At 45.5% G+C, this 26,789-nt stretch overlaps 1 protein-coding gene across 7 annotated transcripts in view; it reads left to right on the top strand.

Annotated features, from left to right (window-relative positions):
- BEND7 (BEN domain containing 7) overlaps positions 1-26,544 on the top strand; it is a 78,610-nt gene extending 52,066 nt beyond the window's left edge. For 2 of the 7 annotated variants that reach the window (XM_032425768.1, XM_032425775.1), the window contains 2 exons: positions 12,614-12,733; positions 20,849-21,985. In XM_032425768.1, coding sequence (XP_032281659.1) covers positions 12,614-12,733; positions 20,849-21,000 — 272 coding nt within the window. In that variant the 3' untranslated portion in view covers positions 21,001-21,985. Of the gene's footprint in view, positions 1-12,613; positions 12,734-20,848; positions 21,986-22,383; positions 22,516-22,540 lie in introns of those variants that run through there. The other 5 variants (XM_032425774.1, XM_032425773.1, XM_032425772.1 and 2 more) reach the window with 5 other exon arrangements.
- Positions 26,545-26,789: the final 245 nt, after the last annotated feature.

The following is a 26,789-nucleotide window of genomic DNA, read 5'->3' as shown; positions in this document are numbered from 1 at the left end:
GAACAAATCCAGTATTCGTTATTTTAAGTACATCCTTCCCACTCCTCTTCATCACCAGCCAGACCATCAGTTTAGCCATGTGCAGCTAAGTGGGGGCCAGTCCTAATTAGAAATGTGCACAGAAGCCAGGAGCAGGTGAGATAGTTGAGAGTGAGGACGAAGATATGCAGAACATTCCAGCTTACTCGCAGGGCTTGGGGCCTGGCCTGGCCTCTCTTGAAAGAGTCAGGTGTGTCCTTCTTACCCGCACAGCACACCCCCGAACAGTGGCATGGGGCTTCTGACATAACACCCCCTCACAACCACATTGCTGGCAGAGGCATCAACATTCTGCTTTTTATGTTTGAACGCTCAGAATCCTCCTCGGTGCCTTTTTGCCTTTGCCCCTAGTCCTGCCTACTCACCCAGCCCTGTGAGTTCTTTTTGTCCTCGCTCCCTCGTCACTGGTCTCTAGCTTCTCTGACAGCATCCTAATCCAGCCGTGCATCACCTTGTCCTTGATGGTCTGGAAAAATCTCTGTGAATATCCTCCCTGCCCTGCGTTTCCGCCTCGAGTTTCTGCTGTTTTAGCATGTGGCGAAGTAACACTTACTTGTAAACCAAAATGTCCTGCCATTTCCCCACCTGACCCATCTTTGCCCATTAAATCAAGTCCAAACTCGGGCCTCTTCCAGACTCGCCGTTACTGGATTTCTCTCTCCTCGCAACTACATGTCCCAGTGCTCCTTCCTACCAGGTGAGCCAGCCCAGCATTGACACTGTTCCTCAGGCATCACATTCTCATCATGGACTCTTGAGTTACGCTGTGTTCCGGAGCTGCAACACTCTTCTCTCTTCTCTCTAAACAAATCCAACTCTTAGTGGTCTGGCCACATCTCATGACCTCTACTGTGAGACTTTCCCCAGTGTCCCAGCCTGCCCTGATTTCTCCTTTCTCTGCATTCCTATAGCACACACTACCTTTGTGTAGTTTACCGATAAATAACCCTTTGCTTTGCTACTCATGGTTTATGTGGAAGATGACAGTATCATTTATTTCCCAAACTATGACACTTTGGAGAGTGAAGATGGTGCTCTTGATCATTTCCCCAGGAAAACAGGCATTTTGAACCATCCTGGACAAATCAGGATATGTGGTCATCCTATTTACGGTTGGAAATCCTGTCTTCTCAACAAGACTGCAAGCCCCTGTGGGGCGGAGACCACCTTCTAAATTTGCTTTGCATGGTCCTCGGCGTGTGACATGGTGCCACACACATAATCAGTGATAAATAAATACAGGAAGGAAGGAAAGAGGAATGGAAGGAACAAGGCAGTCAACGTATCTTCATGGAAAAAGGTGGTTTCTTAAAAATGCCAACACAGCTCTGCTACATTGGATGTACACGGAGCACAAATAATGGGATAACTACACCACTTCTCCATGACACCTCAGAGGAGGGCAGCTGAAATTCCAGAAGGCAGAATATAAGACTGAAGATGAGAAGAAACAACACCAACAGACGAGTCAGATGGTGCACAATAGTCGAGGCTGGGAGAAATCTCGTCAGTCAGAAGCATCATGGGGATCCCGAATATCAAACCCGCTTTGTCCAGTGGAGGCCCAGAAAGCTCTGACTTGTTGAGTGTCACAGAGCAGCCTCCTCAGTCCGCAGTGTGGAAGCATGTTGTACTTTCATTCATACCAGAGAGCAATCCTCTTCCAGTGTTACGTATAATAATGATATTGTGGGACTGTGATTTAAATAAACCCCACAATGGAACCCATCAGCAGGCTCAAGATGCCGGTTCCTGTTTTTGCCATCTCAGAGCTTCTTGAAACCTCAGTATGCTTATCCACCCGTGTGTCTTTTCAGCACTCATCATCATGGCGACATGGTGCCTCAAAGACAGTACCAAAGAGGAGAGCACTTCTATACTGTCAGCCTCAAAACTCCCCTGTAGCCGATCTCAATTAGAGGGGGTCGTCACCATTAAGAAAGAACGGGAAACAAAAGCCTCTGAGGCATCAGCCTGTCCTGACACCCGGGGTCATCACCCTGATGTCACACCACCACACAACGCCCACAGGCCGGGAGCGGCAGGGATGGTGGCAAGCGTACTGATCCAATGACCTGAGCCCCGTAGGGGAGGCCCTGTCACTACCACTGCCCTCCTAGCTCATCGCTCTTGTTCTTCTGACCTTAGCCATCTCTGAGTATAGGTGGTGGTGAGGAACAGGATGGTACCTGAACTTCCAGAATGTTCCCTAACTTACTCTGGTACTGTGGGTACAGCTTCCGAATTTACTGGCCAGGGTGTGAAGTCAGCACCTCATGGAATGACTTCGAAAGTTCATATTGCATGAAACCTTAGCTTTGTTTATTTTTTTAAGATTTTATTTATTTATTTGAGAGAGAGCAAGCGAGAGAGCATGAGCTGGGGGAGAGGCAGACAGAGCAGGAGAAGCAGACTCCCCACCGAGCAGGGAGCCTGATGCAGGACTCAATATCCCAGGATCCTGGGATCATGACCTGAGCCGAAGTCAGATGCCTAACTGACTGAGCCACACTGGCGCCCCAGAAACCCTAGCTTTAAAAATTGAGAGAAAAACACAGTACATTGCCCTCATCATTTATATGCAGAGCAAACAAACACCGCAGTGCCCCGTGCAGCAGAGCTTGGGTAGAGGGAGGATCTGTCACTTGCCTGACTTCTTGAACCAATGGTTCTCTCAGGTCTGATCTAGAAAATACTTAAGTGAGTTATACTATTTCCAAGATGCCTTCCAAGTAGAATTTCTATAAATCTGTGATTTTTGAAACATTTTTCTTTGCCCAAAAAAGGGAGTAAATAGTAAAACACCATGACATCAAAACTGGTTATTATCCAGACCTTAATATTTCGCAGATACAATTTATTCCCTTGAAATATACCAAACACATTAAACAAACATGTGTTGTAGCAGCGAGCCAAAGGAAAGTGTTAATCATATCTCCCACTAAGTTGTGTTATAGATGAGCTCTGCTGAGGGTTCTCTTGAATCGAAGTAAATTTAAAATTAACTTTAATTTGAGAAACCACTAAAGGCACTTTCTTTTAGACAGAGATGCCATTGTAGCAAAAGGAAGACAAGGGATATTGTTCTTTTCCCCCAGACTGCTCTGGCCTCAGATCTTTGAGGATCGCTGTGATTAAACAAGATTGCCCAGACCTCAAAGTCCCACCAGTTTGGGGATCATGAAAGGAGCATTGTGGGTGTAGACTCACTCCTGACACTGCCATTAAGGTCTTGAAACACTACCTTCTCTTGGGGTTGGGGGGAGGTGTGGGTTGGCTAATTTTTAAAGTCTCTGCCAGTTCTGAAATTCTATGGTTCAGTAATTTTAGTCCAGATTCTCAGAAGTAATCCTAAAGAATTAAATAAATATGACTGGGAATCAATTTTATGGATACCTAAGGCCCTTTTCCTTACAACAGCCAACTGAAAATTACAGCCCTGCACAGGGATCAGCACTAGGGGACAAAGAATTCGGTGGTCATTATGGTAACCCTTCACTCCGCTTGACCAGCTGACTGCCCTGCAGTCTCCTGCATAGATAATTCGGGAGGATCTTCTCATTTCATCAATGAATGCATTATTGTTTGCATTACTGTATTTTCTTGTTAACTTTAAAGATTTCATCTTTAGGTGCATTAGTCGATGAACTGTGCTGAATCTTTTGGTTAAATGAAATCCCAAATGAACTTGAGGGCTTGGTGTGATCTCAAGACCTGTGGCTATTTACTGAAGAAATTCTCTAGTTCTTTGAAGTGAAGTCACAGACCAGAGAAAACCGTTTCTCAGGTTTATTCTTTCACGAACTGCTGCCTGACATGGGCCAGCCACCGTGCGTGAGGGAGCCACCATCTCTGGCCTTGCCAAGTGCAGTCTTAGTGATCGCTACATGCTGTTATTTTGAAAACCACTGGTTAAGGAGTTCAGGGGGGCCTTGCCTGAGAAGGTCGCGTTTATTTCAGCTGAGAGCGGGGGAGGGGGCAGGTGATGGACTGATGCCTTCCCCCTGCTGCTCTTGGCAGGCAAAGTACTGGCGTCTTGTCGGGGGCTCCCCCCCAACCCCCGAGAGTGGATGTAAGCAGCAGACTTGAGATCAGTCAGAATTGACGTCCCAGCATCGTTCTGGGAGAAACTCTCTGACTGGTTCATAGGCTGACGGAAGAATGGCATTTGTCCTTTGTCCCCATTAGCAGTGGTTGTTAGGCCAGAAGGGGACATAGAATTCCTCTCCATCTTGAATGCGTTGAAGACATTTTCCAAGATTCATTTTCTCTCCACCTTACCACTGAGGTTTAAAACAGATGTTATATTTACTTCATACCCCCCCTTTTATTTTTTAAGAATCAAAATATTCGGGGCGCCTGGGGTTGGGGGGGGGCTCAGTCGGTTAAGCGTCCAAATCTTGATTCTGGCTCAGGTCATGACCTGTGTCTGGCTCTGCTTTGGGCGTGGAGCCAGTTAAGATCCTCTCTCTCCCTTCCCTCCCTCTCTCTCTGCTCCTCCCCCTCCTTAAAAAAAAGTGAAAATGTTCTTCTACCATCTCCTTTCTTTCTCCCTCCCACTCCAGAGTAACCTGAAGTTGGTGTGAATCTTTCTCCCTTATGTTTTTCTACATTACTGCTTAAGTGTGTGTCCATAAATCACCTGTACTACTGTCTTGTGAATTTATGAATCTACACGCACAGCCTCATACTGTACTTTTGCAACGTTGCGACCTTTTTTTTCAAGATTTATCCATATCAATACATTATAAATCTTGTTTATTCACTTTAACTGCTAACCACCCTATAAACACAGCGATTTCTTTCTGCAGTCTTCTGTTAAGGGACAGTTGGGTGGTTCTTCTGCACGGTTATCGATGGCGACAGTCACTTCTGCGTTTCCTGCGGCTCGTGTAGGAGTTTCTCTGGGGGATGCACCGGGGAACTGAGGATATGAGCATCGTCAGCTTCATTAAGCATTTTGCCAAATGGCTCTCTCATGTGACACATCACTTACCTATCCACCAGCAACGAATAAGAAATCCTATTTTTCCTCATTCTTGCCAACATGTGATTGGTGTTAACAAACTTCAATTTTTGCACATCTGATTGGTCTCAAGCGGCACCCCAGTGGTGGATTCCCTGATTATTAAGAAGGTTGACCATCATTTCATATTTACTACTATTTGGTTATTGTCCTCTGTGAATTTCCATCCTTTTCCTATCTCTCCAATAGGCTGCTGTAGTCTTATTGACATCTATGAATTCTTTTGTCAGTTGCATCTGTAACAAATGTTTTATTTTCTCACCTGTGAATACTCTGCATATGACCTCTTTTATCACACCAAAGTTTAGATTTAACAACCAGATAGACTACCTTATGCTTTCTTTTTTTTTTTTTTTTTTTTGGTGCCCGTTTTAAGAAATTCTCCCTACCATGATGATATATAATGGTATTCCTGATTTTTTTTCCCCCAACAAAGTTTTAAAGTTTTATCTTTTATATTCAGATCTTTCATCCCCTTGGAATTTCCTTTTGCCTAAAATGTGAGGGAAGGATTTAATTTGTTTTTCTCTCTGGGCACTCAATCATTTTAACACCATCCTCTTTTTTTACATGAATTGTAATTCCCTCTCAGTGCTATATTGAGCTCGCACTTTCCCTGTTCACACTTGGTCTTTTGTCCCCCTCTTAGCCAGTGCTACAGTTTTCATTAGTTTGGCATTGCAGGAGTTCCTAGTATCTCCTCCCCTCCTCCCCTCTGTGCTCAGTGCTCTTCTTCCTTAGCTATGACCTATAGTAATTATTTGACTGAGGGTCTGTGTGGTGTGTTATTTCAGTCTCTGTTCTGATCATTTCTCTATTTCACCTTCACTGATGAATGATGAGGAGTCCAGTGGGGTACTGTGTTCTAGACTGAGGGTTGTTTTTGCAGAGCAATTTGAAAACATCCCACTGTCTTCGAGATTTTGTTGCTGTTTTCAGTCTGTGGTTCTTTTGTAGATAACCTGTCTTTTCTGTCTAGTTGCTTTTAAGATCTCTTTGCCTTTGGTATTCTCTGTTTTCTTTATTATAAGTCTAGGTATATATTTTTATTAATTTGCTTGGTTGCCTAATTTGTAATTGTGATAGTAGGGCTTGGTAGTCATTCATGTATGATCGATAGTGGATTAAGAATCAGGCTTTGCTTGAGGCACCTGGGTGGCAGTAGTCGGTTGGGCGTCCGACTCTAGATTTCAGCTCAGGTCTTGATCTCAGGGTCGTGAGATCAAGCTCTGCATTGGGCTTCACGGTGGAGCTTACTTAAAAAAGAAGAAGAAGAAGAAGAAGAAGAAGAAGAAGAATCAGGCTTTATTCCAGTGTGTATAAAATGTTCTCTGCAAGAAGGCTCTTTTGGTCTCAAAACACAGTGTCACTAACACTCCTTTAGGAAGAAGCTGTTTTGCGAGGCTGCAAAATAGAAACGCTCTTGACCTGCCTGCTCTGCCTCCCTTCCTCCCAAGCGACACTTGCCAGTCTCTCTGACTCCCTTCTCTCTGCACATCTGTTCCGTCTCCTTACCAGCTGGCTTCCTCCACTTGGTTTCTGCCCCCCACAATTCTGGCTTGCAAGGTGTGTCGGGTCCACTCACGCCGTGAGGTCTCAGCTTTGCCCACTACTGCTCAAGCCTCATCCTCTCATTGCTTGCTATTCTGAGAAGCTCATCCTTTTGTGTAGTCCGTGGCCTGGCTTCCCTTAGGCCAAGTGCCCATCACTGCTGTGGCCGAGCTGAGGGCACAGGTATGAAACATTCCTGCCCGCTTTGGCAGTAGGGGCTGGGTCGGGGGGGCGGTTTCCCAGAGGCATCCTTGAGCTTGGCCAGCCCCACACCATCCAGGTGCCTTTGCTTCAACTCAAACCTTCTGTTGAGTTTTTCATTCTAGCACCTTGATTCCAAAAAGTGAGAGTACTGAGTTATGACATCAGATGTTTCAGATACTAGAAAGATAATCCCCCCTTACACATTAATTAATTGCATCGTAGCTTATTGATCAGCCCCTTGTAGGTTTAGTTATTGTGAGCAGGTGTCTCAGGCATGAACCCCTGGGTGGTCTGATACAATCAGAGTTTTGAAGCTACACAGCCGAGAGCCCATTCCTACACCAGTAGAACTTGCCCAAGATCTGGAGCATCAGAACACCATGCACTATCCGCCCAGCCCTTCTTCTAGCTCTTTCTCTTTCTCTCCTACTACCTTAACTTTCCCATTTCTTGTGACTTTAATAAATTAATGAAATGGGTATCAAGCCTATGACTTGTGGATTTCAGCTGTCCCCAGGAATTTGGGAAATGAAGCACTATATTATCATCAAAGAAAATATATTCTCTATTAGATCCATATAAAATTTGGACCAAAGTCCTCAGTCTCAGAGTTGAAAATACCTGTAGACCCATCCTCCCCAAGGCCCACTCTCCTTCTCCCTTCCTTGCCTCAGGCCAACCGATCCCTTTGATCTGGAGGGGAGGTGATCTCACAGACCTGCCTTGTCCTCTCCCTTCTTGTCCCCGTGCTTCTGTTTTGTGTAGATGAAAGTAAGACCAATGTTCACAACATTAACTTAGTTATTGATTTGCTTATATTTAGAATTCAATCATTATTCTTCTACAAAATCTATGTGCTCATATATAACTTTAAATTAAAAATTAAATAATTTATGTGGAAAATAATCCCTATTAGCCGTGTGGTCTGGGACCGGTTACTTAACCCGCCTGTACTTTGATTTTGTCTCTAAGGCAGGATCACAACACCTGCACCATCAGGTTACGGCGACCATTAAATGAAATAGATCTATAACGTGCTTAGCTCATGGGAAGCTCCACATAATAGTTTTAAAAGAGTAAAGGGAAGAGGGGGCCGTGGGAGGGTGCTGGTGGTCTTCGGGTTGCTCACATGTGAGGAGGGGGGACGTGGGCAGCCTGCAGGGAAACCTCATCCGCTCCCCCTGCAGGCTGGCCCCAGGGTTCCCTTTCCTTGGCACAGCCCCAAGACCCGACCACAGAGAGAGCTCTTTCCACTCATCCCTGGCCCCTCTCGTGCTCTGGGAGATGGGCGGGGGCCGGGAGGACCTGGCGCCTTCAGTTTGGCTTGACAGCCACCTTGATGGCCACTTGTCTGTTTGACCATAACTTAAAACTGCGTCATCAGATCAGAACTTGGGCTCTCTCTGCTGGCAGCTGTAGCCTCGTCTGAAGGTGCCACAGAGAAACTGAAGCTCTGCAGGTCTCCTGCTTCTCCAAGTATCTGTGCGATCCAGTGACTTCCTTTAAAAGTCCACCCCATGTTCTGCTTTTCCCAGCATAGGGAGCCAGAAAAATCCAAAGGAAAGGTCCTCTAGGAACCACCGCGTGAACAGATAGCTGTTTGGGGAACGCGGCCAATCTACTGTGTTCTCAGCATGGCACATTCAGACACGCCATACACCCGCTTGTTCATTGGTGATTACATTAAATGCTGCGTTTCCCAGGGAAGGATCTGCTCAGCCACCACCAGCTTATTCATTATTTATATACAATTAAAGGGCACGGTTCACATGAACACAAGCATATGAGAAAAGTCATTATTCATGTACAGATCAAATTGAACATTTGTCATTTCCCTAGTGACTTAACATACTCTTTGTACCTTGGGACCTCAAATTATATTAAGCACAAGAGATGCTTTAACTCTTTTATTTAGTCTAATTGTTGGCTTTAATCCGCTTGCTCGGATTATTCAGACTTGTTTAAAATTAGTCCTTGCTTCTCCTTAATATATGAAAATAGAAAAAGAGGGAAATTTCTTCTTAGTACCTATTGCATCCTAAGAATGAATGCAAATTGTTCTATGATTCTTAATGACCCACCATTAACATAGTAGGAAGCCCAGTGCATTAATGCAATGCCTCTTTTCACATCATTACTCCTAATGGAACTGTTACCAGGATAATAGCTTGACCTTTAGCTGTAGATTCAGACAGCAAAATATATTCTGCTTACTCGATACCTCTATTCACATAGCATATTGAGCATTTTCGGATCAATACAATGACAATCTTTTGGCCTTGTTCTAAGGTCTCATCTGCGCATGTAACAGAGAATAGGATTTCATCTTCAGTAGATAGATCCAAGTTAAAAGTCTCTTTTAAATTTGAATGTAATCCATGAAATAGAATGTCAGTAATACGCCCAGTGGAAATATTTGTTGGTATAGGTATTTTCCGAGAAGCCTAATGCTGTGCCTTCAAAGGTCTTAGACACAGACCCAGAAGACAAAGATTTCCCTGGCTTCTTTTTATTGTAACCGGATAAATTTTAACTGAAAGGAGAAAGAAGAAATAGAAATTATTGCCTTTTTAGCGGGTGACAGAATATTTGAGCCCAAGATAAGCTTAGAAGGATCTGCTTGCAAGTCCCTCACAGAGTGGGAGAAAACATTCCAGAGCCTTCCCTTTGGTTCTCCTAAACTTGGTCATTGACATGCGTGGTTGCTGGGAGTCATTTTGATGTTGGCATAACCCACAGTGACTTTGTAATTTCGAACCACTGTTTTCCAGTGTGTGCTAATTTAGACACATGCATTTCACAATCTAAGAAAAGAGGGGTTGCTATGGAAATTAATTATACAAATAAGGTCACAGGGAGGGAAATGTTTACCTGGTAAGATGATATATTCAGTCATTTTTGTGGTACACATTTTCATATAAACTAACAGTGTGCTAAATACAATTATTTTCTTTCTGTTAAAATAGAACTTCCAGAACCTTTTGGCAGTTCTCTGATCAGCAAATGTTATTGTGGGCATTTGGATGTAATATAGCCTTTTTTAACTGTATTCCATGAATTAAAACTTTCTAAGTAGTCTAAATTCATGAGCTATTGTATCTGCTGCCATTAGAAACAAAACTGGAAAATATGTGTGTTCATCAAATATTTATTGACTTCTTGCTTAGTACAGGCCCTGTGGTCGGTGCTTTGAGGGAGACAAGATAAATGAGGACGCTTGAAGTAGTCTCTGATCTGGTGTAGGAGATTCAAGAGCACACCTGCCCCTGGGGATATCACTTCGTCTGCCTCCCTCCTGAGTAGAGACCGCCAGCTTGCTCATGCCCACAGGCCATATACTGGACAGCCAGGTTGACATTCTCCCCGATCCTCAGTTCTGCTTCCTAATCACCTCCCTTCCTCTGCTCGGCTGGGGCTGGGGTGGACCCTTTCCACCAAGGCTCTTATCACAGCTGCACGCTTTCCTCTCCCTCCCAGGTCCTGCTGGCACCTTGAGTGACTTCGCTGTCCTCAGGAAAGATCCTGACCCCCTAGCCGCCTCACGTCCAGACCTCATCCACAGTGGCCACACCGTAGCATCCTCAGACAGAGCTGCTGTGCCGCTGATGCCTTCCGCTCCAGCGTGATACTCTCAATTGCCCTCACTCTATGACACCTCCTTGCCAACCTCACTGATACTCCATTCCCTGATCCCCTTAAGTTTTTCCAAGCGTCTGGGCCTTTTTCTGGCTTTGCTTCCTTCCCAGATTTGGGTAGGGACGGGGAGTGAAGAAAGCAGAGGTAATGAAGGCCAGCTGGCATCTGCAAGCACTTTATGTCCCTGTCCTCCTGCCAGAACCGTCCAGCAGAACCCTGACCTGGACCAGTCCTACCATCCAGTGGCGCCACTCCTAGCTCAGAGCTGCAAGGCGCCACGGGCCTGTTGCCACCACAGGCGCGTAGGCTTCTCTTCTGCTCGGCATCCTCACGTCCTCAGTCTGCTGCTCTCCTCTTCCTCTTCTTCTCAGAGGCAATCCCAGACATTGCCCACACTCTCCCTACCCCTTGCCACTGAGTCACTGAGGTCCCAGGAGTGACTGCTCCAACCTAGACCACTTCTAAATCCACCCCAGCTCCCATTCCCTCTGGGCACAGAGGGGGAAGTCTTCCTCTTGTTCAAGGGCAGCCCCATTTCCAGATCCTACCACCTCGGTTCTTCCGGCGTGGTTCCTGTGACTGTCTCCTTCCTTCTCCTGGATCCTGCCTTCTCCAGAATGTAAACCATGCTCACGTCTCCCCAGCCTGCAGCGCCCCCCACGGGCCCCTCTTCTCTTCCTTCCCCCAACTGAACCCGGTTTTTCTGGAATGTCATGTGTGGCCGCCCCACTTCTCCCTTGAGGAGCTCCAGTGACACTTGGCAAACGGCTGGGCCTGACCCTCTCTTCTGTGCTTCAGACTGTTGTCCCTTGTCTTCGTTAGGCCACTCACTGGTCCTTACGAGACCGCACTTCCCGGTTCTCCTGACCTCGCCAGTCCTGTGTCTTCTTCACTTTCCGGCTGGGGTTCCCTCTGGCTCTGTGCTTGGCCCAGCACTCTCTTCACTCCATATGCTCTCCCTTTCTCCCGTATTCACCAGGTCACAGGATACCGGGCCAGTCACCCCCACCACTTTCACTCTAATGTTTGAATGGGCCTGGTCCCCACTATTTTATCCATATAAAGTATTAGCTTTTTAACATTGTTTTTCTGAGTTAGTAGATATAAAGTGTGTTTTGCAGTTCTTTGGCTTATATATTGGCTGACCATTTCTCCTAGATACACTTTGTCCATTTGTCTATAGAGACTTTGGAAGTTGTTCTTTCATTTGAATGAACTTTTTTTTTTTTTTATTTTGGTGGTAGATATTGAACCTCTTTGGTCGTATTTAGCGCATCCAGCTTTTCTCATTCTGATGAAATGCTTCTTTTTCATTCAATAGAAGTTTTACAGTTTTATAGAGTTGAATCTGTCAACATTTTCCCTTGCCCTTTCTTTTTAAAAGAAACCCCTAAAACATTAAAACTGCCAGTATTTCAAATACCACGAAGGCAGGGTGAGTTGACCGCATGCTAGGTCTCTTGCTTGCGGGGAGCGAGTTGCACAGATGGGGTGTGAAAGCGCCCAGGACGGAGGGAAGCAGAACTGTCCACAGCAGCGCCAGGATGGGCAGCCACACACTGCGCGCCTTTCGAGAAGGCCACCGTCCTGTCTCCCTCGTGTCCTGTCACGACCCCCTCCGTGGTCCCCCACGCGCTCACCGGGCAGCATTCCCCTGGGTGCTGGCACAACATGCCAGAGGCTGACTCGCTGTCCAGCTGGGACTCTAAGACACATCTGCATTATTAAGCGAGTACTGACTGAGTTCATAGGAAGCACCATGGGAATGCCATCTTTTTGTGTCATCTTGCATTGTGTGTGATCTTGCCTAAGATTCAATTTACCAACAGTAATAATCCACTGGCTGAATTTTGTCATGGTGTCAGCGGACCCCGAGGAAGCACTTTCTCCTCTGCCCGTAAGACATATATACACGGATGTGGAACAGATAGAAAGAGCGGTTCCATATAGCCAGTTGCGTTCTGAGGCACCATCCAGTGTATGTGAGCGGGGTCCTGCCAGCCTCCATCTTTACCAAGGGAACATCGTAATATAGACGTTGAAGATAGCCACTTTTAGAAATACACTTTTTTTTTTCTTCTTGGGATATATTCCTATTTCATATCTGCATGGTTTTATTTGTGAAAGTGTTTAACAATATTTCATATTTTCTCTCAGTCTTCACAGAAAAGTACTGCACTGCTAACCACGTGGATAAACTTCCTGGCCCGAGAGACTGGGTGCAGATTCTGCAGGATCAAATCAAACTGGCCAGAAGAAGGTTAAAAAGAGGCTCAGGTATGGATCAGCTGCTGGAAGAGAGTCACCAGCAGCCCTTTCCTGAATTCTCAGATGTGGCAAAGTACAATCCTCTGCTTTAGGGCACTTTTTTGTCTTTTGTCTTTTGAAGGAAAAATTCTATAGAATGTGCCGTGGTTTTGCATTTTAAAGCCTTACTCCATTGAGTTTTGAAATTCATCTGAAGATTAAGTAGTAAACATTATTATGTCAGGCCATTTACGTTTTACTAGTACAAATGAAGAAGACTGCTCATCTTGTTCATGGCCTTGTGTGTCTTCCCTGTGAGGCTGGGTCTCTCTTTTGTGATCCGCTTCTATTTGCTTGAGTTTTGTTTGTTTGGAGCTGCGTGACTTTATAAAAAGTACCAGTTGCTTGAAGTAAAAAAACAAAACAAAACAAACAAACAATAATTCTTCTACCAGCAACACCACATGAAATAGACAAAGGGGTTTTAAGTCACATAGATATTTTTCAAATCTGGCTTTGGCAGTTCTGAGATGATTTTACCCAGGAACGTGAAGACCAGTTGAATTATGACTATTTACATTTGGTCATTTGAGGTCTCAAATGACAGTGGGCCGATTTACCAGTGAAGCATTCCTTTGAGGTCAGTTTTCTGCCATCGTGTAAGAATCATCTCTAGGAGGCCACAAACCTCTAGATGTTATTTTTTAAACCAACAGAAGATTCCAATCAAACCTCAGGCCGCCTGGCCTGCTCAGAGCCTCCGTGCTTCTGTAGCGGGGAGTGCGGGTTTCGGGGCAGCTTCCAGATGCTGCCTGCCACACAGCTGGCTGGTACGGAGGCCCGGAGAAGAGCAGAGTAGCAGCGCACGCGCAGGGGCTGGGGTCTGCGCCAGACCCCGCGCGTGCGCTCCCAGCGTCCCCGGAACAGTGACGGGCCCCCGGGGAGAGCTCCTGGCACAGGCTGGGAACGCCCTCAGTGCAGCGAGACACAGGCAGCAAGGGACCGACCGAGTGCATCTTCAGGGTGAAAAACCTTACAGCTCTCTCTTCTGTAAAGTAGCTATCACGACTCCAAAGTATTTAGCCACAGATGATTTTTTTTTTAATTAAAATCTTCCCTTCCTCTTTTTTTCCCCCATTTGCTCCCTTTTACATGCATTGACGCTCTTCATAAAGAGCAGTGGACTACTGACATTTGTCGGTGGTAGAAACGTAGTGTTGCATCAGGCAGTAAGTTGTAGTGGAGTCCAGACCTGGCTTTCGGGTCTCTCCTCTGCTCCTCAGCAGCCCTGCACCTCGGGCAAGTCGCTCCAGCTTCCCAGTCCTCAGTGTCTCTATCACGAAGGGACAGAAAAAGCCTGCTTCGCAGTTGTCACGAGGTTCCAGATGTATGTTCTACGTTAATGTCTCCATAAACAAAACTAGTGTGCCCCGCGGTCCCCCCGCTCCTGTTGTCCCTGTGTAACTGCTAGTTATGCCCTTTGCGCCTGCGCAGGTTTTCGGGCTTGGATAATAAATAAATCATACACTCGCCCTTCCCCCAGGGCTCTCCTTTTCCTCTGCCTTCTTTTTCTTAATCGACAAATCACCGCAAATGAACGCAGCGGGGGCACTCTGCAAAGAACAGGTCTGACTTCCCAGCTCCGATCTGCCACTTCTGAATTCCTGGGACCTTAGCTGAGCCTCAGGCTCTCCATTCGTATAACAGGGCTAATACTTGTCTCAGGGCTGTTTTCAGAGTTAGAATCAGACAATGTAAGTATTGCCACTAATATAGAGCTGACACGTAATGCTCAAAAAATGTTCATGCCCTTACCCTCCTTCCCTTGGCCAACCCCAAACAAAGCAGAACTATTCCTTTATCCCTGCCATTTCTTAAAACCACCACTGTCTCTTTCTCTTGGACGGTGTTGGTCAGATTTCCTCCCAAAGGGTTTGCCTTGCCTGAGTTGGCTTCCCCGTCCCTGTTCACTTCAGAACCCATTACCTTTGCCCTCTGGCCCCACCCCTGTACAGAAACTCCTGCTGCATTCGGGTGGGATGATCAGATTCACTTTCTGTTGACATTAACACTCCACTTGACCTGCTTGTTGATTTTGACTCCATGGGATCTCTTCCCTTGGGCTCTGGGGCCTCCCTGTCTTTGCTTCTCCTCCCCGTTCTCCCGCACTGCCTTTGGGTTAGTCCACAGCCCCCACTTCCTGGGCCCACCTCCGAAACCCAGCGGCTTGCTTTCCATTCTTGGTGCTGTTGTTATTCTAACACCTCACCCAGGACTTGAACCGTCCCATCATCGATGGCTCACCAGTGTGCAGCTCCAGACGTGTCCGTGTCCCAGGACCCTAGACTTCATTCTCTGAGAATTAGATACTTCCTCTAGCTTCCGGTCTTCCCCAGCTACAACCCCTTCTGCACACCCCCTTCAGCATGGCAGGCGGGGTCCTTGACAGCCAGCCCCACCCTCCTTGCCCACTTCCTCCCCTGCCATGGGCCTGGAGGCGGGCCCGGCCCTTCTCCTGCCCCCGCCTCACCAGACGCCTCCCTGTTCTTAACCGTGCTGGGCTCTCTGCCTGGGAAACAGCACCTCCTCTTGTCACAGATCTTAAAGGACACTTCCTCCTGGAGCCTTCATAGGTGGCCCAGCTCTTTGGTCTTCTGCCACCAGAATAATGGCACTCCTGTCTCCTCCACCAACCCTGAGATCCCCAGGAGCAGGGTACATCTGAGTCGTGTTTCCATCCCACGCATGTGGCACATCGTGGACACACAAGACTATTTGGTGAATGAACAGAACAAATCAGTCAGTGGAAAAGAAGAGTCAGTAATCCACAACGAAAAGGTTTTATCGTTCAGCTCATCCTGGTCACATGAGATCTTGGATAATATTCTATCAGTTCCTTACTTGACATTCAAATACTTATTCCATGGCCCCCAGAATCCACAGGATGGCAACATCCCTGAGCTCTGTCCCTGGGGACGAGGTCCCTAGGATTCCTGGGGACCCATGTGGTGCTCACATGGTCGTCCTTGAGTTCCCCTTCTTTCCTCCTCCTCAAGCGCGTTCTCTCATTTCCTCCTCTGCACCCTACCTCCTTAGTCCCCTCATGATTTCCTCTCTTCTCCCTTCCTCCCCCAAAGGTTCAGAGTCTTGAGTCACAGTGGCCTGACCTCACTCAGGGTAGATTCATTGAATAATACTTAGGAAGATTAACTCCCCTGGTGGGTCTCTCACCTCTTCTTATGCTAAAGGTTTTCTGCCTCAGCCTTACTTGCCTCACAAAGGCCCCTTTTTATTACTTCAGCCTCCTTAGACTTTAGGCTCCAGGAAAGGGTTGGGGGGAACGGGTCACAGTTGAATGATGGGTGTTAACAATGACAACTGTCCAGTAGAGTACACAGCAAATCACCCCTTATTGAGCCCTGATGCCCTGTTGGGTGCTGTGTCTCCTCTGTTTTATATCCCAAGTGAAATTTCATTTATTAAGCCTGAATGGTGTCTTTGCTAGTATACAGTATTAAGTTGGTCTTGTGTTACTGAAATTCTACCTTGGCGATCTTGACTGTTTGGGTATGTAGGAACTTCATTTGCCTATTGGGGAAATTGTTGAGGCCCAAAAAACAGAGACGCTAAGGAGAACAGTCAGGCCTGAGAGAAATCTAAAATTTGCCATAGTGAAGAGACCTGAATTTAATACTCTGTAAGCCCAAAAGAGAGGGGAAGGGCCAAAGAACCCCAGGAACTGGCCACTTGGCTACCTTTTGGTTCTTCCACGCACTGGTCCCAAGAATGACACCAACTTCTAGCCAGAGGTGGGTTAGTATGTTCGTGCGCTTCAGTTCCTCTGCCTAGAACCCACAGAAGCTGCCTGGTCTCTGCCTCCTCCACAGCGGTGGACAGAGGAAATGGGAAAATGTGAGAAATACTTGGAGCAACTTGGGAGCTTGAGGGAAAAGAACTGTATGAATCCAGAGTACCGGTGCTACTAATTCAGGAACGACAGAGCCAACTCCGAGGAAGGAGGAAGGAAGAAGAGGGCTTTGTGTTACAGAGCATGTGCCTCCAGCTGAGGAGAAGGATTACAAGTCCCTGGGGGACCTGAAAAGCTTAAGTTTGAAGAGGAACCTTTGAAGGTAGAAGACATGAAAAGGAGGGAGAATATTGAGTATATATCGAGTGTATTCCGGAAGGCTATTTTCAGAGACACAGAAACAGCCTTTCTGGTGTTAAAAGGAGAACCACAGGCCCAAAATGGAGTCTCTTGTACTAGGGCCACATCACCAGACCGGGGCGTAGTACCTAACCTGACTGCACTTTCAACCACCCCCGGGAATGTGCTCTTAACTGGTCAGTCAGGAATTTTCTGGTCAGCACCAATAAAGTAATCTGTCACATGGACCCTCTCCATCTCCCAGAGCAAGATGAGGTAATCCACCTAATAAGACCCTTTTGTCCCCAAAGGAAGGTGGCCTTACCCACAATAATCCTTTTTCTGTTTATGACTTTCTCGTCCTGTCTTTTAAAACCTTCATGCTTTGCTGGAGCCCTTTGGAGCTCCCTCTGTTTGCTCAATGGGATGCTGCCTGATTCCTGATCACTTCATAAAGCCAACTAGATCCTCACGTTTACTCAGTTGTATTATTTTTAACCCTGGAAACGGCCTACATGACTAAAATAGGGAGTTTGGTTTAAATTTCGTTTCCTCGTTGTAAGGTAGTGTGGAAACATCTTCAATGTATAGCTTTCGTACCATTCATTTTTTAACAAGGGGAAAATCCATTTGTAAGCTAGTTGGGAAAAAAGTTGATCTTGATATAAATTTATATTTGATAAAAAAAATTTTGTTTCCTCATGCTATATCTTTTATACATAAGCATACCTTTTTTTTTTTTTCCTAGTGTCAGGTGCTGAGACCAATTATGATGAGCTCCCTTCCCTGCCTCCCCCCAGCAAACACACATGCACACAGTGGGCACTTTCCTCCACGTTCCTGCTTCTGTTTCCCACAGACTGGCCAGTGAGCACATTTCTTAACCATCCCAGCATCTGTATTAGTAAATCACAGGACACACACATTTCACACAGACACGCCTGCTTCTGCAGAGTGGGATCCAAACTGTGGACAACTCCCCTATCCTTCCCTTCCCGTGGGAGCCTCTCACGGGCTCAGATGTTGTCTGCCCTGTTCCCTAGTCAGCATCATATTCGACTCAGGGCATCTTCACGTCTGACCACTGGGTTTAGACGATCCGCCTAGCTGTTTGTGATGGGCGCCTTGACACTTCTCTGCCTTCTTGGCAAGTTCCTTCTGCATCTGAGAAGGGGAGGTGGCTCCAGGGTAGACCAAGGGACAGCACATCAGCGGTGACCTGCCAGATAGGCTTTCTCTTCCAATTTTGTCAAACACTGTTACACTTCATTCTCCCCAAGCGGCACCAAAGTGGGACCCTTGCCTTTCCTTCCTGAGGCTGATTCAAGGAATGAGAGGCCTGGATCAATATGTTGCTCCTGCTCATGTTTTTTTGTCTTGATTATTCCCAGTCCAAGTGGTAATACAAACAGTGTCTCATAGATGTTCCACATCTTCAACCTTATTTATCATATTGGGCACCATTCCTGGAATTAGGTACAGACTCTAACTGGGCGAGCTCATCAGCTCGCTGTGGCGGGAAGCCCACCCTGCCCCACACAGAGCTGAAAGGGGGTTCTGCGAGTTCAAGTAGAAATTCATTTGGGGCTCTCGTCACATGTAATAATTTCCTCCTGTAACTGGAATGATTCCTTTCCCAATGTGGATTTTTAATCATTTTCATTAGGTTATTTCCTCAGAGCTTGAAACCACAGTTTTTTATTTGTGTTAGATCCAAGAGCAAAGCTTTCACTGCTATTAAATTTTTATTGGACTTGCTCAATCTTTTCTAAATTTCACAACTTGACTGTCACCTGAGAAGAAAGACTATGAGCTTGTTGTTACAGACAGATGTTATAATTAAATTTAAGGAACACAGCTGTGTCCTTCACCCGTGACACTTGGCCCTGTTCATGCAGCCAGCATGCGCTAATTTGCATACAATAATTTGTATTTTTCAGATGTATACATTCCGTTTTTATTAGAGCACAGGATTGCATAGACCTGGTTTTTAAAAGTGAGGATGGCTAAATTACAAAGGGAGGGGTTTTGTTATAACTAAAGAGAAAGTCATTATACATGTAGAGAAAGTTACTAAAGTATAAAATGAACTAGAAGTTGAAGATTTTAAAAATTGCTCACAGTGATGCATGCAATATATGTCTGGACTGTTAATAGCAAAGAGATTAAGAGCGCAGGCATGAACCTGACTCACAGCCTTGGCTACTTACTAGCTACATTCTCTTAATCTCTCTCTCTCTTTTTTTTTTTTTTTTATAATCTCTGTACCCAGTGTGGGGTTCAAACCCACGACCCCAAGATCAAGAGCCACACACTCTTCCGACTGAACGAGCCAGGCGTCCTGTATTACCTTAGTCTCTCAACCTCTGTCTGTCTCCTTTGTCTCTGTTGTTTCCTTTGTTAAAACGGGCATAATAACCAACCTACCTTGTAGGATTTTCTAAGAGTTGGATGACATGATGTGTGTAAAGTGCTCAGTAAATGGTAAACATTTAATAAATGGCGGTGGCTCTCGTTGCTAGTATTATTACTGAAAAATTTTTTAAATCCTAGACGATGATAGGACTACCATGTAGCTCATCTCCCTAATCAAATTCACTCAGGCCAATTAGAAGAAAACAGTGTCTTCTCAGTATAAAGATAACGTATGTTCATTATTTCATAAATATATACAATGATTTTTAAAACTCAACAAAATTTTAAATGCCTGTACGCCTTTCATCCAGATTGAAACACTGTTAACATTTTAGTATGTCCTGTATTTTGTCTGTAAGCCTATTTTAAAAATTTTTAGTCTTATCATTTATCCTCACACTTGAATCAAATGTTTTTGTTATTACATAGTCACCTACAACATGATTTGAGAGGAGAAGAGCAGAAACTCTTCTCCAACCCAAACTGGTCTTGACTATTTTGTCTCCTCTCAGCGTTTTCTCTGCGGTGGATTTAGCGGGTCCGCAGACAATGGGCCTTTCACTGATGCCGGCATGTAGCGATCTGGGGACAAGGTGTCAGAGAATGAACCGGAGTGGAAGCCTTTGAGTGTTTCTAGCTATATCTGCCCCCCCGATTGTGTTTAAAGCCACAGCAATAAAAACAGGAGCGGAGTATTACTTTGGCTTCCCACCGGCTCAGCCTTCCAACGTGATGGCAAATGGCAGCCCCCATGTGACTGGCCTCACACGCACCTGCCAAGGGAACCAGCCCCGGGACGCACAGAGCAACTAGCAAAATTATCCAAATGGCCCTGATGAAATGTTTTGACCTGTTCCCAGCATGCTGGGGAGACTGATGAGCCCATCAGTTGTCGGGAGACATAGGAGCACTTTCTTTTTTGTACTTAGTGGAAGGTTTTCTGTGACTGAAGGAGGTACCTTTGGAAAACTCTTAAGGAGATTAAAACATATCAGGCATGAGCAAAACCGTTTGCATTTTGAAACACAGACGTGACGAATCTTTTGAAGATACACTTATTCCTTCTGATTTTCTTTATGGCTGAACTGATGCCAGTTTTAGACGGGCAGCGCTAGGATCTGAGTTTCCAATCTTCTCCAAAGAAAGGCTGGTTCTCAGAATTTCCTAAGTCTCCCCCACAGGGATGGTTCTGGGGATGACAAGGGAAAATTCTACCACAGGGATTCACTGACCTCTGTCCTTCCATGATCATACTTAAGCAATTCCCCCCAGATTCTGGGTGGATATTTAAGCATAGGCAAACAAGGGGAAATGAACTGAAATCATCAGTGACTGACAGAATTAGGTTCATAAGATACCAAAAAGAAATTTAATGCAGGGAAAAAGATTTTATATCATTATCTTAAAAAAATACTTTAACTACTGGTACTGACGTCTGTAATGTGAACCAACTGAAGCTGCAAAGGGGGAAGAAGGTTGAAACAATCATGCATTACTGGAGTTTTTAAATTGTATTACTGGATTCAGGAAAATGAATGTGTTCCCTGAAATTAATGAGATATGTGTTTTATGTTTGTAACCAGCAGAGGTAGCTGACGGTGATGAAAGACTGGACAGCATTTCCCTACCACCAACAGGTAAAACACATTTACATTTTCATCACCCGCTGGAAAATACAGCACATGAAAACATTTGCATTGAAAATGTTTGTAACGTCAGAGATCCAGATGCTTGAGCAGACGGCTTCTGGCCCAGACCCTAGTAATCAGAGGTTCTCAGTGCCCTGTGTTGAGAGATATTTTTACACTGAGTCTGAAAAGCTCCGTTTTTCTCACACTGTCTCATATTCTCAAGAGCCTCAGAACAGCAAGTTCTAAGAACTTAGTGTCACAACATCGTGCCTCCCAAAACCTGTGGACGTTAAGAGGACTTTAACGTGAAATGATATTGCTGTCTAGAACAAGGATCACCAGTTTCATGATAAAATTCATGTCCGGTCTGTCCTCGTCCACCTCCCCCCAAGGGGGTTTTGAGAGGCAGTCATGGCTCTTCATATAATGGGCACACATTATATGAAGAAAGGCTGGTTCCTCGCGTGCGAGTGACTGAATAAGCCAGTCCCTCTAGCATGGCCGCGTGATTCCCTGTTCTAGAAGCAGATCAGCCTGCAACATCTGCTACAGCGGGAAGCCACACACATAATTCCGACTTCACAGTATTTGACTCCGACCCCGGCCTCCTGGCTCTGTGTCGGCTTATACCTGAGAGCCCGAGGGACGGGGCCCCATCCCTGGGCCATGCGACAATTTACTCCCTCAGTTGCTGGCAGGACTCTTTATTGACCACCCTCCAAAGTCAACCTGACGATTTTCTGCCCACAAAACCCAGACACCCCAAAAACCTTCTAAGGGAAAAAGCCCAACTCCAGATTTAGGGTGACAAGTTTTAAGTAAAATCCGGCCAATAGAAGTGGAAGAGCTAGTCCTTGTAGGAGCACTGCTGAGCTGCTGGGTCGCGTGTTCACCGCAGCACCTGTCCCAGGACGGTAAGGAGAGCAGAGTTCCCAGCCGTGGGACAGGCACGGGTCAGGACAGTGAGAAAGCCCTGACTGTGTAAATGACGCCTGGCTTTCCCGGTCACTCCGTAGCTAAGCAACAGATGGATGGTCACATAAAGGAACTGCGGCCCCTAGTACAAAAAAGCCCTGCTTACCTCAAGTCCTTACCAGATGCGGCCCTCATACGAAAGGGAATCTAAAACTCCGCTTGTTTGGCTATGTTTCCACATTTATGAGTTAAGATAACAGAGATGCATGATCTCTACTGTTCCTTCCCCTAATGTCCTTGTCCGTCAGGACAGCTCGCATTAGCCTTGTTCCGATCACACTTGGCCCACTCCCAGCAGACCCACGAACTACTACTCCCAGTAATGGCTCCGTGCATTTCAGGAGGCGGTCTGGAGGAAGCCCACCTTCCTCCCCGGCGCCCCCAGGGCAGAGGTACTGCCCTTCCTCACCATCTTCCTGACCCTGTGGGCTTGGTTATCATTAGCGGTACTGCTGTTACTATTTGAAAGCCATTCCCTTTGAAATAATACCTTTGCATTTTCCTGTCTGAAGATGGAGGCAGAGAGATGTTTCAGATGAGGAAATTGAACCCGGGATGGTAGAACCACCTCATGGAACTGAAAAGAATTTCCAGGAATCTGAGAAAGAAGGAACGTTAGTGATCATCTAGTCCCCTCCCTTCTTTTTATCCAGTCCTTTTATTTTACAGGTAAAAAAGCCTGAGGCCCAGAAACCCTAAATGACTCTCTCAAGGTCTCACAGCTGGTTGGTGGCCTGGCCGGACCCCCGGCCTCTCGACTTCCAGCCCTTCTACCGCATAGCTTTCTCATACCTAAGCCAAAGCCAGCTTTTCTCTGCATGTTTCCTAAAGATCCTAAGAGTCGATGGATGTACTAATCCCTTTAGGATTCCATTCCACTGTCTGTCTTCACAATTAGAATGTCTGTCATAAGCCTACCTGAAGTCCTCTGCAGTTGGAACTCACTCACTGCAGCTCTTTCTCAGTTCTTGCCCGAGGTTGTGAGGTCCTGACGGACACAGTAGGAGTAGCCAGGTCTCTTCACTAGACTCTTGGCGTTTGATGCAGATTACTGCACAGCATGATAAATCATACCGTTTATCACTTAGAAAAGGGGAAAAGAAGTCGCAGATTGGTGCTCAAATGTCACAGTATTGGAATTACATCATCTTGGTTAGAGTAGCGTGTCTGGATCGCCTCTAAAGTAAAATCCCCGGTCTGGGCAGCGTCTCTGCAAAGAGCACCACTGCTGGCCCTCCCTCCTCACCTCTGCCGCAGGAGGCCGCCGCTGAGGCGAAGTGCACCTCTCCTGCACCGGTGGCTTCACCCCTGCATTTGAGACTCACTGGTCAGACCTTCCTTCTCTGGTTGATCTCAGCTGGCGACGGTGGGTCCTTTTGAAAGATGTAGCAACACTTTTTTATTACCTGTTTTACGGTCTTTTTCCTCCTTCCAAATCCGTGTGTGTTGGGGAGGGGCGGGGAGAGGGGGGTAACCCTTAAGCGCGTCTACGAACCGGGACTGAGCAGGTCAGGGGTGCGGTCAGCCAGGCCGCCGATGTTTGATTCAGTCGCTGCACTTCAGCAACCTTCTGCGGGTCTAGTTTTAACAAGAATAAGAGCGGGTTTTCTTCATTCCTTTTCCCTCACAACCCTGTCAGTAAGCGTGTTGGAGCAGCTCCCAGGAATCAGCGTGGTTAGGTTCTGGAAACCAATACCCGCCCTCAGGGAGCCCCGGGCCTGCGTGGGGCAGGCAGCGTGAGCAGCGCGCTCTGATGGCCTGAGACCCGCCCACGACAGGGGGACACGCTCTGCTGGGGAGGAAAAAAAAGTACAGAGAAAGTAAAATTGAAACAGTGCTTTCTAAAATTTACAAAGGAGGCTTCTTCATTTGAAAGAGGGTAGCGCAGAGCTCACCTGGGCCTAGCAATTTTTGTCATAAATTGGCCATCTTTGACATACTTCTAAACAGTTAATGAAAAGTAAAGGAAGAAAATATAAATTAATTTTACCACTCAGACAACCATTATTGGGTATTTTTCCCCAGACTTTTCTATTTTATTTACACAATGGAGACCCAAATACGTAAAATTTTTGTTTCCTGAGGGTTTTTTTTTCCTTTTTTTTAACCTCACAAGCATTTTCCACTTTTCACAAATCTTCATACACATCATTTTAATAGCTGCATCATGTTCTCTCTTACAGGTAAACTGTGTTTTATTTAGCCATATTCTATTCCTGGACAGTATGTGGACATACTCCAATAGTAACACACAGTCATGGACTTTCCTGTAAAAATAATCAGTACAAATTTCCAGTGGCTAACAGTGCTCACAACTAAAGCCTTGGCTGCAAAATTAGTGGCTTAAATGTGAAACAGATACTTCATCAGCGAGGGTCTCCACCGAGCCAGCCTCCTTGCCTCTAGCCCCGTCATAGAAGGTGTACAACTCTCCTTTAGAGAAGCGGCCCCCCTTCATTGTCTTGTCTCTGTTGTAGGTCATATATTTGACACCAGGAGAGAAAACACAGAAGACACAGAGCCAGATTTCACTGCCTAGACTTTCCTTTTAGTGACACTGTTCATTAGCACATGTAACTCCTTCCGTTGAATTCCCTCAGAGATCCACGTAGCATTTCAGGTTCCTGCAAAGTGTGGGCGTTCTGTGAAGTTTTCCCGTCACATTTGAATAGTTTTCGTATACTTTCTTTGTCGTATGTGATGATCAAGCCTCCAATTTAGTGTTAAGATTTTTAGAAATCATTTTGAGAGTTGACTCGTTTGTTACCTTTTAAAAGTCCAGCGTATGACCAGTGAGTTTATTGTTCACTAAAAAGAAGTTCTCTCTCGTTTTGTTTTTTTTTTTCCATAAGCTGAATGTGAATATATAGAGTTTTGAAGCATACTTATTTTAATGTGCACGCCTTAGATGCAGAATAAAGGAGAACAGCTCTTTCCAGTACTGAGGGAGCAGTTGGGAAGGCCAACGTTAATTAGGCCTTCAGCAGCTTAGAAGATGAAAACGCTGTTTTGGGAGACAGGATAGCTCTGACCTATTAGATGAAATCATTTGTAACATCGGTTCCTCCAAAGATAGCCATGTGTAGCTGAGTAAGTGCAAATGATCTATGAACTCTTAGGGAAGAAAGACCTTTCACAAAGACGTGTCAACACAGTGACAAAATGACTAATTAAAAGGCGAGAAACTCAAAGTAACCAGTGACCCACACGACACCTAACAACGGTTTGCACAGAGGATTTTAAGCTGCGGGGCCCAGGGTTTTGGCACCGTGTGGCCACCAGCCACAAATGGACTTAATATTATATATTTCATTTGGCTCCTAGTACACGCGCCCTCCACTTCGTATGAAACCAACATACGAAAATAAGGGTTTATACTAAAGAGATAGCTTGCCATGTGGGTATTTGTTTTATAGAAATATTTACCTCCAGATTCCCTTCTCCAAAAAGATGGTGAATTTAAAAATACCGTTTTACTTAGAAACATTGCATGTAGACCTCATTCACTGTATAAAGCAAATTACCATAAAATCTTTGGCACTTGACCCAAAGGCCAAAAATCAGCCGGAAAGAAATTTGGGCTGTAGACATGCCGAGCCAGAGGGGGAAAGAATTGTTGCTATTTCCCTAGCTCCTGCTTTATGAGGTCCTAGAGCATTAGAGCTCAGAGTTCTTGTAGAGGCACCCTGTCCAAAGGACTCGTGCCGTAGCACACCGAACCGCTCCACCTGAGCTCGGAGGGGAGCTCGGGGGCGATGCAGGGGTCCACCGAAGGCCAGCTCATCAGCCGAAGACGAGAGATGGGAGGCATCCCTGAAATGTGACAAAGCTGGTCCCAGGCGTGGCTTATAGAATCAGTCTCACTGCTAGAGAGCTCCATCCCATATCCGTGTGTCTTTTGCCTTATTTCTGAAGTTACAGGGAAGGTTCAGAGAAATGGTTTCCGTCACATCCTATAGTTATTAGCGTTTTACATTTCTAGGCCTGTTTGGAATCCCTTCCCTGAAACTGGTCCCATTGGTCAGCAAGTGGCCCTGATGAAGTCCTACATCCAGGGCTTTTGTTTTTCTGCAACGTATGTTTTAAAATTTGTCTTCTGCCCCCCAGCAGGAAATATTTCTCAAGGGAATTGAAAAGATTAATTAGTGACCTTTCAACTCTATTACAGTGAGATGAGTATGTTGCCAATAAAGGTAGAAACATTTACCTTACCACTGTGGGATCTGTTAAATATGCATCACGAACCTTCGAAAGCACTTCCTTCCAAGACTGGGTGACAGCTTGGATTTTTCAATACTTGAGGAGGGGTGGGGATTGCTCAACTCACAAGTACGTGCAATGCATCCACAATTTGGAAATACATATCACAAAACTGCAGCAGTAAAATCATATTTTGTACATTAAAATTGTATTTGTGTTTACTTACTGTGACTACTGTTCAGACTTTATTCAGAAATCCTTTTTATAGGCTTTCTTAGTAAAAAAAAAAAAATATTCCATATCTATGGATGATGTCTCAATCTTCTGTATATATGTTTTATTAATATGTAAATATTTAGATTTTTTAAAATTACTATGTTCTTTAAAAAGAATTTCAACACAAGGCTAGATGTGAAATGGTGTATAACATTGTGTTGTGATATCAATTCCCAAGATGCTCTTTATGTCCGTTCCAGAAGAATACAATAAATTACTTTAATTGAACGTGCTGTTTTGTGCCTGTGTGCCAGTCCTCCGTGTGTTTATGAAGAGGAGTCAGGGCTAATCATTAATTAAAAGGTATTTTATTAATACTCGGGTGATCTTACACAGAGAGTTACATCTCCTTAGGAAGCTAATTTTTAAAAAATAAACAAACAAACTAGATTGCCACCAGAAAGAGTGTCTTCAAATACAGAAAGTCTCAGGCTGTGCCTGG

Source organism: Phoca vitulina, unplaced genomic scaffold (assembly GCF_004348235.1).
Source record: "Phoca vitulina isolate PV1807 unplaced genomic scaffold, GSC_HSeal_1.0 scaffold33, whole genome shotgun sequence".
In the NCBI taxonomy this organism is placed as follows: Eukaryota; Metazoa; Chordata; class Mammalia; order Carnivora; family Phocidae; genus Phoca; species Phoca vitulina.
Note: the sequence above shows the minus strand (reverse complement) of the source record. Positions and strands in the feature narration are given on the sequence as shown.